Below are 13,882 nucleotides of genomic sequence, written 5' to 3' on the forward strand. Positions count from 1 at the left end.
TATCTTTCCTAACTCCATGTAAACATGTTATAATCACTGCTTTCACTGAACAGTTTCTCCTCTGTTTTCCTTGTATCACATTTATTCACAAGCATCCCAATAAACATGAGCTGTAAACAAACTTTACTATCAGGGCTGACCTCAGGGCCATTTTTAGATCTATGAAGTTTGGCTGAAAATGATTTGAAGATTGCTGCAACTACAATGGAATGACAATTAGCTATTGTTACGAACATAATACAATACTTTGTCAGCATGCATGTAGCAGATGAGAAAATGACAAACTCTGTAATAAGAAATTAGCTTCCTGCTAGCGTCAGACTGCTGAGCTGCTCTGCACCCCATCCTCCCATCCTTCAACATGTCAATGACAATTTCAGGCCTCCACCATAGATGAGTGACACATCTTCAGCCCTAGATTCTGCAGATGCCTCTTCCCCTCTGGCACTAGAGCCTGCAAATATCTTGCCTGTACCGGAGACACACCATCTTACGACAAAATGTGTGAAGCTATGTTGGTCCACATTTTGAAATGCAGCAATTTCACAATGAAAGCTGAAAGATTGCCCAATGGGGTCATTCCAGTGATTCAGGTTGTCATGTTCGAGACCCACTTCAGGACCCACATGTTTTCCGCACTCCCTTCAGTTTGCTTTGCTCTCACTTGTAATTGGTTGGGGTTAAAGGTTAAACTAAAATGTCTCAGATGAGATGTTAAAAATACCTACTTAGGGTTGAAACTTATAGATTGGTTATTGGCAACACATTCTGCTATTCATGGTTAGGGGCTCCCAACATGTCACATAGATGCTGCCCCTTAACAACAGGCTAAAGACACATTTCCCAATCCTTGGTTAGAAAGCGTTCACACAGACAGAAAACAAGCGAACAGCCACTTGCAAAGTGTGTGGTATCAGGATAGATTATGCCAGCTCAGCTACGTCCAACTTCATCAGGCACCTGAAACGCACACGGTCAGTATATATGTTTATGTTTCTGTATTTATCAGACGCTTTTATCCAAAGCGACTTACAAATGAAGATATAACAGCTATATAAAAAGCTAACAATAAGCTACATAGAAGGAACCCAGGAGTCCGACTCTGTCAGAGGGGACAGAGTAGAGATAGGGTGCAGACATAGAAGGAAGTGCAGAAAGATAAAGTGCAGAGATAGAGGGGGTAGGGAAGTACAAGGTAAGTGCTGGGATAGGAGATGCTCTCTGAAGAGCTGGGTTTTCAGGAGCTTCCTGAAGATAGACAGGGACGCCCCTGTTCTGGTAGCGCTCGGTAGGTCATTCCACCATCGTGGGACGACACATGAACAGAGTTTGGATTGTCTTAGGCGTGGTGTAGGAGCTGCTAGACGACAATCCTGGGACCAACGGAGGGACCCAGTTGGGACAGAAGCCTTTGCAAGAGCATTCAAGTAGATGGAGCCGTTCCATTAAGCTCTTTGTAGCTAACATCAGGGACTTGGATCTGATGCAGGCGGCTAAGGGCAGCCAGAGGAGCTCAATGAACAGAGGGGGGGCGTGTTCTTTTAGGCTGATCCAAGACCAGACGCACCGCCGCGTTCTGGACCATCTGCAGAGGTTTCACAGGCTGGAGACCAGTTAGGAGACCAGTTAGGAGAGCAGTTAGGAGACCAGTTAGGAGACCAGTTAGGAAACCAGTTAGGAAACCAGTTAGGAGACCAGTTAGGAGACCAGTTAGGAGAGCGTTGCAGTAGTCAAGGCGGGAGATGACCATGGCCTGCACCAGGAGCTCGGGGGCATGTTGGGTCAGGTATGGTCTGATCTTTCTTATGTTTAGTAATGCAAAGCGGCACGAACAAGCAACCGAGGTAACGTGTGAAGGTTGAAGGTTAGTTGGTCATCAATCATGACACCCAGGTTTCCAGCTACCTCCAGGTAGGGATTCAGTTTGGATGCAGATGCTGTGGTGTACGGTTGGTTTGGCTGGGAAGATGAGCAGCTCAGTTTTAGAGAGGTTTAGTTGGAGGTGATGGGCTTTCATCCATGTCAGTATCTCAGAGAGATAGTCTGAGATTCGTGCTGAGACCGTGTGGTCGTCAGGTGGGAATGACAGATAGAGCTGGGTATCGTAATCATTGCAGTGGCATGAGAAGCAAAGTAATCAGATCATCTGGCCCAGTGAGGTGGTTAGGTTTAGTCATATGTTTATGACTATTCAGAATCATATGTTTCGTGTAATTTTGGATAAAGACATGACACGTAGAAATGTTTTTGGGAGGAAGACGATCTCATCGAACACAGCTTTTCTGGTTGGATAAATTTAGGCAATCAACGACAACGACCAAAAAGTCCTGCGTTAAGGTTAGAAACATACATAGCAGCCTGAAAAACACCAATCCACAACCTTTAATCACACTTGACAACGAGCATGGAAGTTATAGAGCATCAGTTTCTATAGGGACCAAAGCAGCAGTGAAAAGGTGAGAAAGAAGGAGGAGAGGGAGCATATAAAAGGGTTTCAGTCAGAGAGCTGTCAGAGTTCAGCGGCTTCTCCATCCTGTGATGATGGAGGAAACTGAACTCTGCTTTCCACAGCTCAACACCTCCTGCAGGAGGCCAAAGCGTCCTCACTTTGAGACCATGTTGATTTACGTTGTGCTGTCCTGTATTTCTGTGCTGACTGTGACTCTCAACCTGCTCGTCATCATCTCCATCTCACACTTCAGGTAGAAACATGTTCCATGTTACAGAAACATATTAGATGTACTAAGATTCTTGGTTTTATTTTCTTTGATAGTTGTTGAAGCAGTCACCTGATGATAAATGTTGTTCCTCCACAGGAAGCTCCACACTCCCACCAACCTCCTCCTCCTCTCTCTGGCTGTGTCAGACTTCTTTGTGGGTCTCTTGATGTTCTTTCAGATTATGCTCATTGACGGCTGCTGGTACCTCGGCGATATCCTGTGTGTCATGTATCAGTATCTAGCATATACTATTACTGCAGCCTCAACAGGAAACATGGTGATCATATCTATCGATCGCTATGTGGCTATTTGTTACCCTATGCATTACTCCTCCAAAATCACACAGAAAAGAGTGAAGATCTGTGTCTGTGTGTGTTGGATCTGTTCTGCAATAGTTCAGAGTCTGATCCTGAAGGATGACCTGAAACAACCAGGCAGGTATAACTCCTGCTACGGAGAGTGTATCATTGTGGTTAACTACATCGTTGGATATATTGATATGACCTTTTCCTTCATCGTTCCCATTGCTGTTATTATAGTTCTGTATTTCAGAATATTTGTGGTGGCTGTGTCTCAGGCTCGGGCCATGCGCTCTCAAATTACAGCTGCCGCTCTCCAGCGTTCAGTAACTGCTAAGAAATCTGAGCTGAAAGCAGCCAGGACTCTCGGGGTTGTTGTGCTTGTGTTTCTGCTGTGTATGTGCCCATATTTTTGCATAGCTGTCACAGGCCAAGATCACTTGCTTAATGCTTCCTCTGCAACATTTGTAATATTCTTAATTTATTTCAACTCCTGTCTAAACCCTATCATATATACCTTTGTTTACTCCTGGTTTAGAAAATCCATTCTGCTCATAGTCACACTTCAGATACAGCAGCCTGACTCCTGTGACATCAACATGATGTAGAGACACTGCATGCAAAAATGCATGAAGGATGGAAGTCTCTGTGTAAAGTGAAAAAAGCTCTTTGTATAAACAATTTTATATGCTGGTCACAGCAATATTCTGTATGAGCATATTCTGAGCATTTAGTAATCTGCCACACATTTCTGCTCAGTGTTCTCTGTTTGTCTCTGAACTTTTTTGCTCTAATTTGACATGTTTTATATCCAGATTAGAAGAAGAATTGTTGGAATTCAAATAAATAAAGTCAGAGTTGGAGTTAGAAAGTGTTTACACATGAAATAATGAGGTAGTCCAAATGTAACTGAACCACTTTCACAGAATGTCTCAGATCAGCTGTCATTCAAATGATTGATTCTACTAATCAGTTACATTTTTATTGCTGAATGGAGCTGAATCTGGAATATCTTTAAATTCAAATGTTAAATGTTTTATTACAGATATTTTATTACATTCTCAGACATTGAGATTTAAAGGTGGGTTTTAATCAAACCGAGTAAAGATAACAAGAAAAATGATAGATTAGTTGTGCAGATATTCTAAAGAAAACTGCAGTTATACAGCAGACATACAGGTGGAAGTATAAGGATGTAATACATCATTTAATGTCCCAGACAGACGAGTGTAATAACAGAGAAACAGATGATGTATGAAATATTCATGATGTTGGAGCTCTCTTTCGTTATCATTTGAATAACATGAAAATCGCTATAAAAGAAACTGCTCAATACTCTTAAAATGTGCTGCAAAAAAAGCCTTAAACTTTGCAGAAAGAGATTATGTATCAACATTAAATCTTTTCATTATCTGCCATAGTTACAGACATCATGAATATGTGTTCAGCTGAGTAAGGTATCAGTAAACAACAGAGGACATTATGTCACAGTCTGCCCTGTCTCAGTTTATGTTACTCATGTTTTTCCCCATGTTTTGTTCTAGCCATGTTTTTCCCCTGTTCACGTTCAGTTCACTCACCTCACCTGTCTAATTGTTCACAGCTGCACCTCATGTCACTGATCACTCCACTCACAGTATTTAGCTTCCTGGTTTACTTTCAGTCACTGCAGAATCCTCACTATCCCTCCATGCTTCGCTGCACCAAGATGAGGCTGGTTTTCCTGCCTCATAGCCTTGTTTATATAATCATAGCCACAGTCTGTTACCATAGCCTTTGTATTTCATAGTTCTGATTTTTGTTCTCATCATTAAGTACTTTTGATTCGGCTCTGCCGCGCTTTGTTTTTTGCCGTTGCTCCCTGTTCATGTTTTGTGTCTTGGAATAAACCTTTTTTTTGGAACTAAGAGAGCTGCATCTGGGTCCTACCTTTCCAAGTTCCTGACAGTTTACCACCCATATCCAGTGTGACTGGAACACATCCATCTTTCCCACATCTTTCCTTCCTTTATGCACATTAAGACTTCATATGAGACACTCCACATGTACACGAACAACACTGATGAAAATGTAATCCCTCATTTTATAGAAATTACTACGTATCAGTACATTAAAAAATGTGTTCAGGACAGGATGTTATTCCTGCATGCTGTAAAATAAAAACACAAAAATAAACCAATTTAAAACAACAAAATGTCTTTGTCATGTTCAAACTATGAACTGAAACAATGATGATCCTGTTTGACCACACCTCATCATAAAAACTACACTGAAACAATGACAGCAGCAGAATCAAACCAAGGTTTTCCAGCTGACTGTCGCTCTGAAACCGAACACAGGTGTGACGCCTGGACAGTCAATGTGATCAGACTGAGAACACTACTCTGAACTGGTTATTTGCACATTAAGAGCACCAGACCTGACAGGAATGCATAGGAGTTGAATTGAAAAGTTTGGTGAAAGTCGGCGTCCTTCGGAAGATATTTAGATAACTGGAGATCCATATAACGGAGTGAACGGGGCTTAGAGGATGCAGCCTCTAAATAAGGCTTTATCTGTCTTTATTTCACCAATACTTTAAGAAGAATGAATGAATGAACGTGTGCTATAGCTCTGTTAGCTCATAGCTGCTGTGTTGTTGTTATTGGCAGCTATCGGGGGGCTTATAGCCGGCTTTCTACACACTCGTCTACTCGGGTGACGTCATCGACGCCCGCCGCTAGCTTCTGAAGGACGCTGACTTTCACCAAACTGTTCTCGGTGAGTAGATGAACGTATTTCATGCCAGAAATAAGGTTTAAAAATACCGGAATTCCCCTTTAACAGAGGCAGTTTCTGACACTGAAAAGTGGTAACCCTCCAGACCCTTATAGACCTATCAGTCTCATTTCAATCCACAGTAAATTACTTTCAAAACCTCTAACCACACGGTTGGAGAACTTGCCTCAATACCTTAGAAACCCAGACAAAAAAGGCTTTGTTCGCAGTCGTTTCTCAGTAATGTGAGAAGGCTTTTGAGCATTGTATAGTTTTCCTTTGAGAAGAAGCAGAAGGCTTTTGTGGCGTCATTAGATGGAGAAAAGACCTTTGATAGGGTCGACTGAGGCTCCCTGTTCCTGTAATGGACACAAACTGTATGTCATCCACCATTAGCCGCAGTCATTATCAGCGGACACTGCTCAGAACCTTTTTCTATAGCAAGAGGAGTCCATCAAGGGTCCCCACTTAGCCCCCTCCTCTTTGCCTTGGTATTAGAACCACTGGCAGAAACTATGTGTTTACATACAGAATTAAGAGGAATTACATTTGGAAATGTGGAGCATAAAATTTCCTTGTATCCAGACAATATTCTTTTGTTTTTATCCTTCCCCAAACAATCCATTCCTACAATCCCGGCAGCATTGACTTTAACAACATATCTGGTCACAAGATCGATTCTAGCAAATTTGAAGCCATGGCTTTAGGATCCATGGAAAACACATAGATCTGGGATGATTTTCCTTCGGTGTCTGGAATTGTTTATTTGGGAATAAAAGTGTTTCAAGATCTGAAGGATTTGTGGAAACTTAATTTTGTTCCAACTTTATTTATCTGTCAAAAGCGGAGCTACAGCGAAGGCATAATCTCAGACAGATACCAAGCCTCACCTCTGTTTCATGTTTGTTTGAGCTAGACTTTTGCCAGGGTTGTGAACTTTATTTTCCTCCTTTCAACACCCTCAACCCACCTCGGTTTGAACCATGTACTAAAGCTCCTATCTATGCTTTTGCCTTCCATTGGTCTTGGTTTCTAGTTCCTTGGCTTGGAGAAACCATTGCCATTCAAAATATGTAAGCAACAGACACATTATTGTGGTTATTAACTTGTGTTTCCCTGTTCCAGCAGGTATCCTTTGAATGGTGTTATGGTGTTTTTCCCCCTCTTTTCCCTCTTTTCTGTCTTCTCAAACCCCAGCTGGTCGAGGCGGATGGCCACCCTTCCTGGTTCTGGTTCTGCCAGAGGTTTCTTCCTGGTTCTGGTTCTGCCAGAGGTTTCTTCCTGGTTCTGCCAGAGGTTTCTTCCTGAGTCTGGTTCTGCCAGACGTTTCTTCCTGGTTCTGGTTCTGCCAGAGGTTTCTTCCTGGTTCTGGTTCTGCCAGACGTTTCTTCCTGGTTCTGGTTCTGCCAGAGGTTTCTTCCTGGTTCTGGTTCTGCCAGAGGTTTCTTCCTGGTTCTGCCAGAGGTTTCTTCCTGAGTCTGGTTCTGCCAGAGGTTTCTTCCTGGTTCTGGTTCTGCCAGAGGTTTCTTCCTGTTAAAGGGAGTCGTTCCTTTCCACAGTCCCTCAGGCTCAGGACGGGAGATTGGACTGAAGACAAGTTTCGGTCCAATCTGTTGGTTTCCTTAGCTCGGATATTATTTTTGAATTGGCTCCATGTGAATTAATTGGATTATGATTACAATGAATTGAATTCCAATTGGCTTGAATTGGACTATATTACTTAAGTGCCTTGAGATGACAATTGTTGTAATCTGGCGCTATATAAATAAAACTGAACTGAATTGAATTGAATTGAATTTGCCAAGTTTTGCCTCTGGTCCTGAAGTGTGCAAAATTCACCCTTTCTGCAGGAACACTCACCAGGGCTTGAGTCTTCGTGCCACTGGGCTAATACCAGACCGACCATCTTAGATCACCTGTGTTCCTGAGCTGGGAATGTAACTCAGGCTCTTTTTTTTAGTTCCAGTTCTGTTGAGCTGGGTTTCTGCCCGGGTCTTGGACTTTATAATCCACCTCAGTTTGGACTATATAACTAGTCAATTTCTACTATTGCTTTCTGTGTTTGGGGAGCTTGAAGCAAAAGCCACTGCTATTACTTATGATATTATCAAAATTACTCGGTGACAGTGAAAACATATAAGGTTTGTGAATTGTGAAAAGCAAGAATGCAACTTTATTAATCTTGATTGTCCCTGATTATACAATATCAGTTTCCATAGAGACAAAAACAACAGCACAGAGGTGAGGAAGGGAACAGAGGAAGAAGATAAAAAAGCACAGATCAGAGAGCTGTTGGAGCTCAGCAGCTTCGTCCTCCTGTGGTGATGAAGGAAACTGAACTCTGCTTTCCACAGCTCAACGCCTCCTGCAGGAGGACACAGCGTCCTCACTTTGAGGTCTTGTTGACTTACATCATAGTGTCCTCCATCTCTGTGCTGACTGTGATTCTCAACCTGCTGGTTATCATCTCCATCTCACACTTCAGGTTTAAAATCATTGAGAATATCCTAGATCAGTTCATGAAAGTGTGAAGAAAAAAAGCATCTTTTTCCATGTTTGTCTTCTTGTATTTCAGGTTATTGTCTCTGCTCCTCTGTGAATGATATCTGAAGAAGCAGAAATGTCATAAAATGTGCTTCTGTTGTTCCTCCACAGGCAGCTCCACACTCCCACCAACCTCCTCCTCCTCTCTCTGGCTGTATCAGACTTATTCGTGGGTCTCCTCATGTTCTTTCAGATAATGCTCATAAATGGCTGCTGGCTGCTTGGTGACCTGATGTGTATCATGTATCAGTGTATTGCATATTTTGTTACTATGGCCTCATTAGGAACAACTATAATGATATCCATCGACCGATATGTGGCTATTTGTTACCCTATGCATTACTCCATCCAAATCACACAGAAAAGAGTGAAGATCTGTGTCTGTGTGTGTTGGATGTTTTCAGTGATAGTTCAGAGTCTGATTCTAAAGGATGGTCTGAATCTATCAGGCAGGTACGACTCCTGCATTGGGCAATGCGTAGTATTCGTTAGTTATATTGCTGGTTTAGCAGATACTATTGTTTCCTTCATCGTTCCCATCACTGTGATCGTAGTTCTGTATCTCAGAGTATTTGTGGTGGCTGTCTCTCAGGCTCGGGCCATGCGCTCTCATATCACCGCCACCAATCTCAAACATTCAGTAATTACTAAGAAATCTGAGCTGAAAGCAGCCAGGGCTCTCGGTGTTGTTGTGGTCGTGTTCATAATATGTTTTTGTCCTTATTATTGTGTTTCTCTTACAGATCAGGGGGATTTGCTCAATACTCCAACTGGTGACTTTATCATATGTTTGTTCTACTTTAACTCCTGCCTAAACCCCATAATCTATGCCTTTTTTTACCCCTGGTTCAGAAAATCAATTAAGGTAATTGTCATGCTTCAGATACTGAAGTCCGACTCCTGCAGCACCAACCTGCTGTAGTGGATGATCATGTTCTCGACTGTGTTGGCAAATAAAGCAACGCAAGGAAACATCTGGATGACACATGAGTCTCTGTGTATCTTACATATAGTCTTGATATTCTCTAAGATATACTGTGCAGTCCATAGTCAGATAGTAACTGGTATTTTACCAGGTCAAATGGCTTTTTCAGGGGTAAAGACATATATGTCACAAACTACAAAAAAGCCTGTAAAATGACACCAGCTGTGATAACGAAGAGATGGAGCTGCAATCATCAGTCTATCCCAAAAAACATCTGGAAGGTATCTGCATCAGAGCACTGTCTGGGTTATAAGTGAAAGTAATTGGTAAAACAATAATTTTCCAGTTGGACTTTTAAATGCAACAACTCTTTGCATTTCTCAGCTGATCAGGTCTGACACTCCAAATCTTATTAAAGAGCCCTTCATCATCTGTCACATTACCTTTGGCATTATGATGAATGTTTATTCCCCTGTAGAATGATATCTCTCTATTGTGGGACACTATTAAAGCATTTGTGCTTGTCCTTTGCTACTGACCTTGAACATCAGGAGTAAAAGCCTGTTTCAAATTGATTGATTTCACTCCATCAGAGCTTCCCTTCGCTTTGATTGGGAACGAGATAGTCTGCAACATGCTTGTTGTAGCAGGGTAAGCTGCAGCTAATGCAAAAGTTAGTCTGGAACCTTGTATGTGTGTGCTCTGACATTCCCAGGCTTAATAAGTCCCAGTGCTGCCCTCCCGTCATATGCAGGGTTTTAATGTCAGACCAGCCTGAAAAGCAGGTTTTAAACTCCCAAAAATAGACTCCCAACGAGCCTCTCAATTACCATGGAATGCTAAGCTGGTAATTATCAAACAGCTGCAGGAAGTCAGCCGCTTGATCTGTTAATAACTGTCTGTCTTTGACAGCTGTGGATCCCTTCAGACAATCTGAAGTCACTGACACCATACGTTTGTTTTCACTGCAGCTGATTGGAAACCGGTTGGTCTGCAGCATGTTACAGAAAAATGGATTTGTAGTTGGGTTGAAAAGAAAGTGCACCCTCCAAAGTAATGGCACAATAAGAAATCATTTGGTTGTTATTAGTTGTTAAAGTGAAGCACCTCCACCCTCAGACAAACAGCAACACGTGACATATTGCACTGAGTCATCATTTATTGAACAAGGACAAATTATTATATTAAAGTACTCATGTGCCTGTGATATTAATAGAGCATGTACCACAAAAAATATGTGGGACACATTTCTGTTTTCAGTTAAAAACAGATTTAAAAATTCAATAAATCAGATAATCAGACTGATCTCATTATAGTAATTTTAAAGCAGTTTAGCCTTTAGTAAGTTTAGTAATTTTACTAAAAGCAGTTTAGTCATTTTAAAGCAGTTTAGCCTCAAGTGTTTTCATTCACTCAGTAATACCTGCTTTACTCCTGTTTAGGGGTGGAGGGTAAACGCTCATCAGGTGCTCCACAGGTCCAACAGAGACAAGTCAGACAGCCTCTTATGTGTTTGACCATGTCCAAATATTTCCCACAGACTTGAATGTGTCTCAGTGTTTGTCATTAAGATGCTCGACTCAATTTACATTATATTGGTGAACCTTGACTCTCGATAAAGTCTCAATTCAGTGTGATATCAGTAATCGTTCTCTTTAAAGTATGTTGGCATCACAGGAGCCAGGCTTCAGTACCTGAAGTGTAACAAACAGATTTCCTAAACCAGGGGTAGAAGAGGGTGTAGATCGGAGGGTTTAGAGTAGAATTAATATGGAACAGAAGAACGGTCACAGAAGCAGCACTGACCCCAGCATCCTGGGCTGCAAGTAAAACAGAAATATGTGCATATGAGAAACACTATTACAACAACATTAAGAGTCCGTGCTGCTTTAATTTCAGATCCATTAACACTGACTGACCTCTGAAGTGCGACAGCTGCAATATGAGCAGAGCCTGAGCCTGATGCACAACCACCACAAACACTCCCAGATACAGAATTATGATGACAGTAACAGGACCAATAAAGGAAAAACAAATGTCAAATAATCCTCCAATATAGTCAAGAACGACCGCACACTCTCCTGAGCAGGAGTTATACCTGCCTGGTTGTTCAAGGCTGCCTAAAGTCCCTACTGGAGGTAGCACCTTTCATGCTGCTTACCTATTACCTCTACTATCCAGAGTCGCCTCGGATTAGTTTTAGTCTTTTCATCTCTGCCAGTAGACCAGGGAGGTCAAACTCAAATACACAGTAAAAACTTGAACCAGCCTTGATATTCACTGAAAAAAGAGAAGTTTTTCCTTCTCTTCAGATATAACGATGAACCTTTTCACCTGAAAACAAACTTGAGTTTTGCTTAAACATTGAATCTGTAACAAGAAACGTTTAAAACTGTAAACACGTGAAATCAAATGTCAAATAAAAGACACATCTGTGGCATTCATTAAAAAAAAATCTTCTGTCTCTTTATCGGTTTGCAGCCTTCTGAGGCAAATTTCAACGGTAACCTTTTTTTTGCAGGCTAACAACAATAATAAGAAGAACAATGATTGTTTTGTGAACAGATATTCTGCTTCGCACCTGTCCTCTTTTCTCCTCTTTCCACCTTTCGTTTGGCCAGTTTTGGGAGGTGTGGCCAGATGTGACGGGTAGCATGAGGTCGCTAATGGATGTCAATAGAGGAGGGGGCGTTTGTGGATCCTGATCGATGCACCAGCAGAGCATTCTGGGACTTGTAGTAGATATTTGGTATTATCTTGCGGGCCAAATGTAATAACACTGCAGGCCAGATTTGGCCCACGGGCCTGAGTTTGACATCTATGAACTAGAGGACTGACTACTGATTGTGAAATAGGGCTGTTTGAAATACTTAGAAATGGTCAGCATCTTACCCGCAGCAGACAGCACTCAGAGTGCTCTCAGTTTGTAGAATCAGGCAGGAATTCTGATAGGAAACGTAGCTAACAGCTACTCAGAATGGGAGAACAGAAGAACAAATTCTCACGTGTCACAAGATGTAGTCAGACTGGACTGGAGTCTTATTTTCATGGTGGGTCGCAGATCAATGAGCCACAACTGGAGAAGCCGGGAGTGGACGTCCCTGCAAGCAAAGCCAAGAGCTACATCTCAGACTCTACAGGCCTCAGTTAGCATGTTAAAGGTTAAAGGTCATGACAGCACAGTTAGAAAAAGGCTGAACAAGGATGGCTTGTTTGGAAGGGCTGCAGGAGAAAGCCTCTTCTCTCTAAAAAGAACATGGCAGCACAGCTTAGGTTTGCAAAGCTGCATCTGAACAAAGCTCAAGACTTCTGGAACAATGTCCTTTGGACAGACCAGAGCAAAGTGGAGATGTTTGGTCCTAATGCACAGCAGCACGTTTGGAGGAAACCAAACACAGCATATCAGCACAAACACCTCATACCAGCTGTCAAGCACGGTGGTGGAGGGCTGATGATCTGGGCTGGTTCTGCAGCCACAGGACCTGGGCACCTTGCAGTCATTGAGTCCACCATGAACTCCTCTGGATACCAAAGTATTCTAGAGTTAAATGTGAGGCCATCTGTCCCACAGCTAAAGCTGAGGTTGTTTTTATCTCATTTTTAAACCTGATGAAGACCAGATTATTTGTTATATTATGTCCTGATACAAGAGGCCGGGACAAGAGGCCGGGGCAGGAGGCCGGGGCAGGAGGCCGGGGCAGGAGGCCAGGGCAGGAGGCCGAGGCAGGAGGCCGAGGCAGGAGGCCGGGGCAGGAGGCCGGGGCAGGAGGCCGAGGCAGGAGGCCGGGGCAAGAGGCCGGGGCAAGAGGCCGGGGCAGGAGGCCGGGACAGGAGGCCGGGGCAGGAGGCCGGGGCAGGAGGCCGGGGCAAGAGGCCGGGGCAGGAGGCCGAGGCAGGAGGCCGGGGCAGGAGGCCGGGGCAGGAGGCCGAGGCAGGAGGCCGAGGCAGGAGGCCGGGGCAGGAGGCCGGGGCAGGAGGCCGAGGCAGGAGGCCGGGGCAGGAGGCCGAGGCAGGAGGCCGAGGCAGGAGGCCGGGGCAGGAGGCCGGGGCAGGAGGCCGGGGCAGGAGGCCGGGGCAGGAGGCCGGGGCAGGAGGCCGGTACCGCGGCTGTCAACTGTCAACAGAATTCGGATTTTCTCATATGAACTTGATTTTTACTCCCAACCGTGCCTCTCTGCTCACATCCACCATATCATCTTTACTCTTCCTGAATCTTGTTGGACCCCCCATGGCTAAATTCAATCCAGACCCGTACCTGAGGGCATGGGTGACCAGAGGACACAGAACTGCCACAGACTGCGCAATAACCCCCGGATATCGTGAGCATACTGTCTATCCGCATCTCGGACAGAATCTCATCCATCTCCAAGAAGCTTTTAACTTCCTCATCGACCTCTGTCCAGGTGAACGATGTCTCCAGTCCCAACATGACCATACTTTCCCTTTCTGAGCCAAGATCAACTGAAAAACATAAAAATGTACTTCATGTGGTTTTGAAAGGCTCTTGGTTTACTTTGAGTGGGCCATAAACGTATAAACAGATATAAACTCTCGTATAAACTCTTTTTCTCGAGTAGGCCGAGCCACCAGGTCAGCCTCTACATCACCTTGGGGAGAGGGAGGAGCAACGTGGGGGA

The 13,882-nt window shown here is 43.6% G+C and overlaps 1 protein-coding gene across 1 annotated transcript; it reads left to right on the forward strand.

Annotated features, from left to right (window-relative positions):
• The first annotated feature begins 2,541 nt into the window (after positions 1 to 2,541).
• Positions 2,542 to 9,097, forward strand: LOC140319278 (trace amine-associated receptor 13c-like). Its single transcript, XM_072396866.1, has 5 exons — positions 2,542 to 2,702; positions 2,817 to 3,345; positions 8,107 to 8,261; positions 8,432 to 9,019; positions 9,064 to 9,097. Exons 1-5 carry the CDS (start codon positions 2,542 to 2,544, stop codon positions 9,095 to 9,097), a joined length of 1,467 nt encoding a protein of 488 aa, XP_072252967.1.
• The last annotated feature ends 4,785 nt before the right edge of the window (positions 9,098 to 13,882 follow it).

This window comes from Leuresthes tenuis, unplaced genomic scaffold, assembly GCF_036924035.1.
Source record: "Leuresthes tenuis unplaced genomic scaffold, fLeuTen1.0.hap1 SCAF_12, whole genome shotgun sequence".
NCBI classification, from domain to species: domain Eukaryota; kingdom Metazoa; phylum Chordata; class Actinopteri; order Atheriniformes; family Atherinopsidae; genus Leuresthes; species Leuresthes tenuis.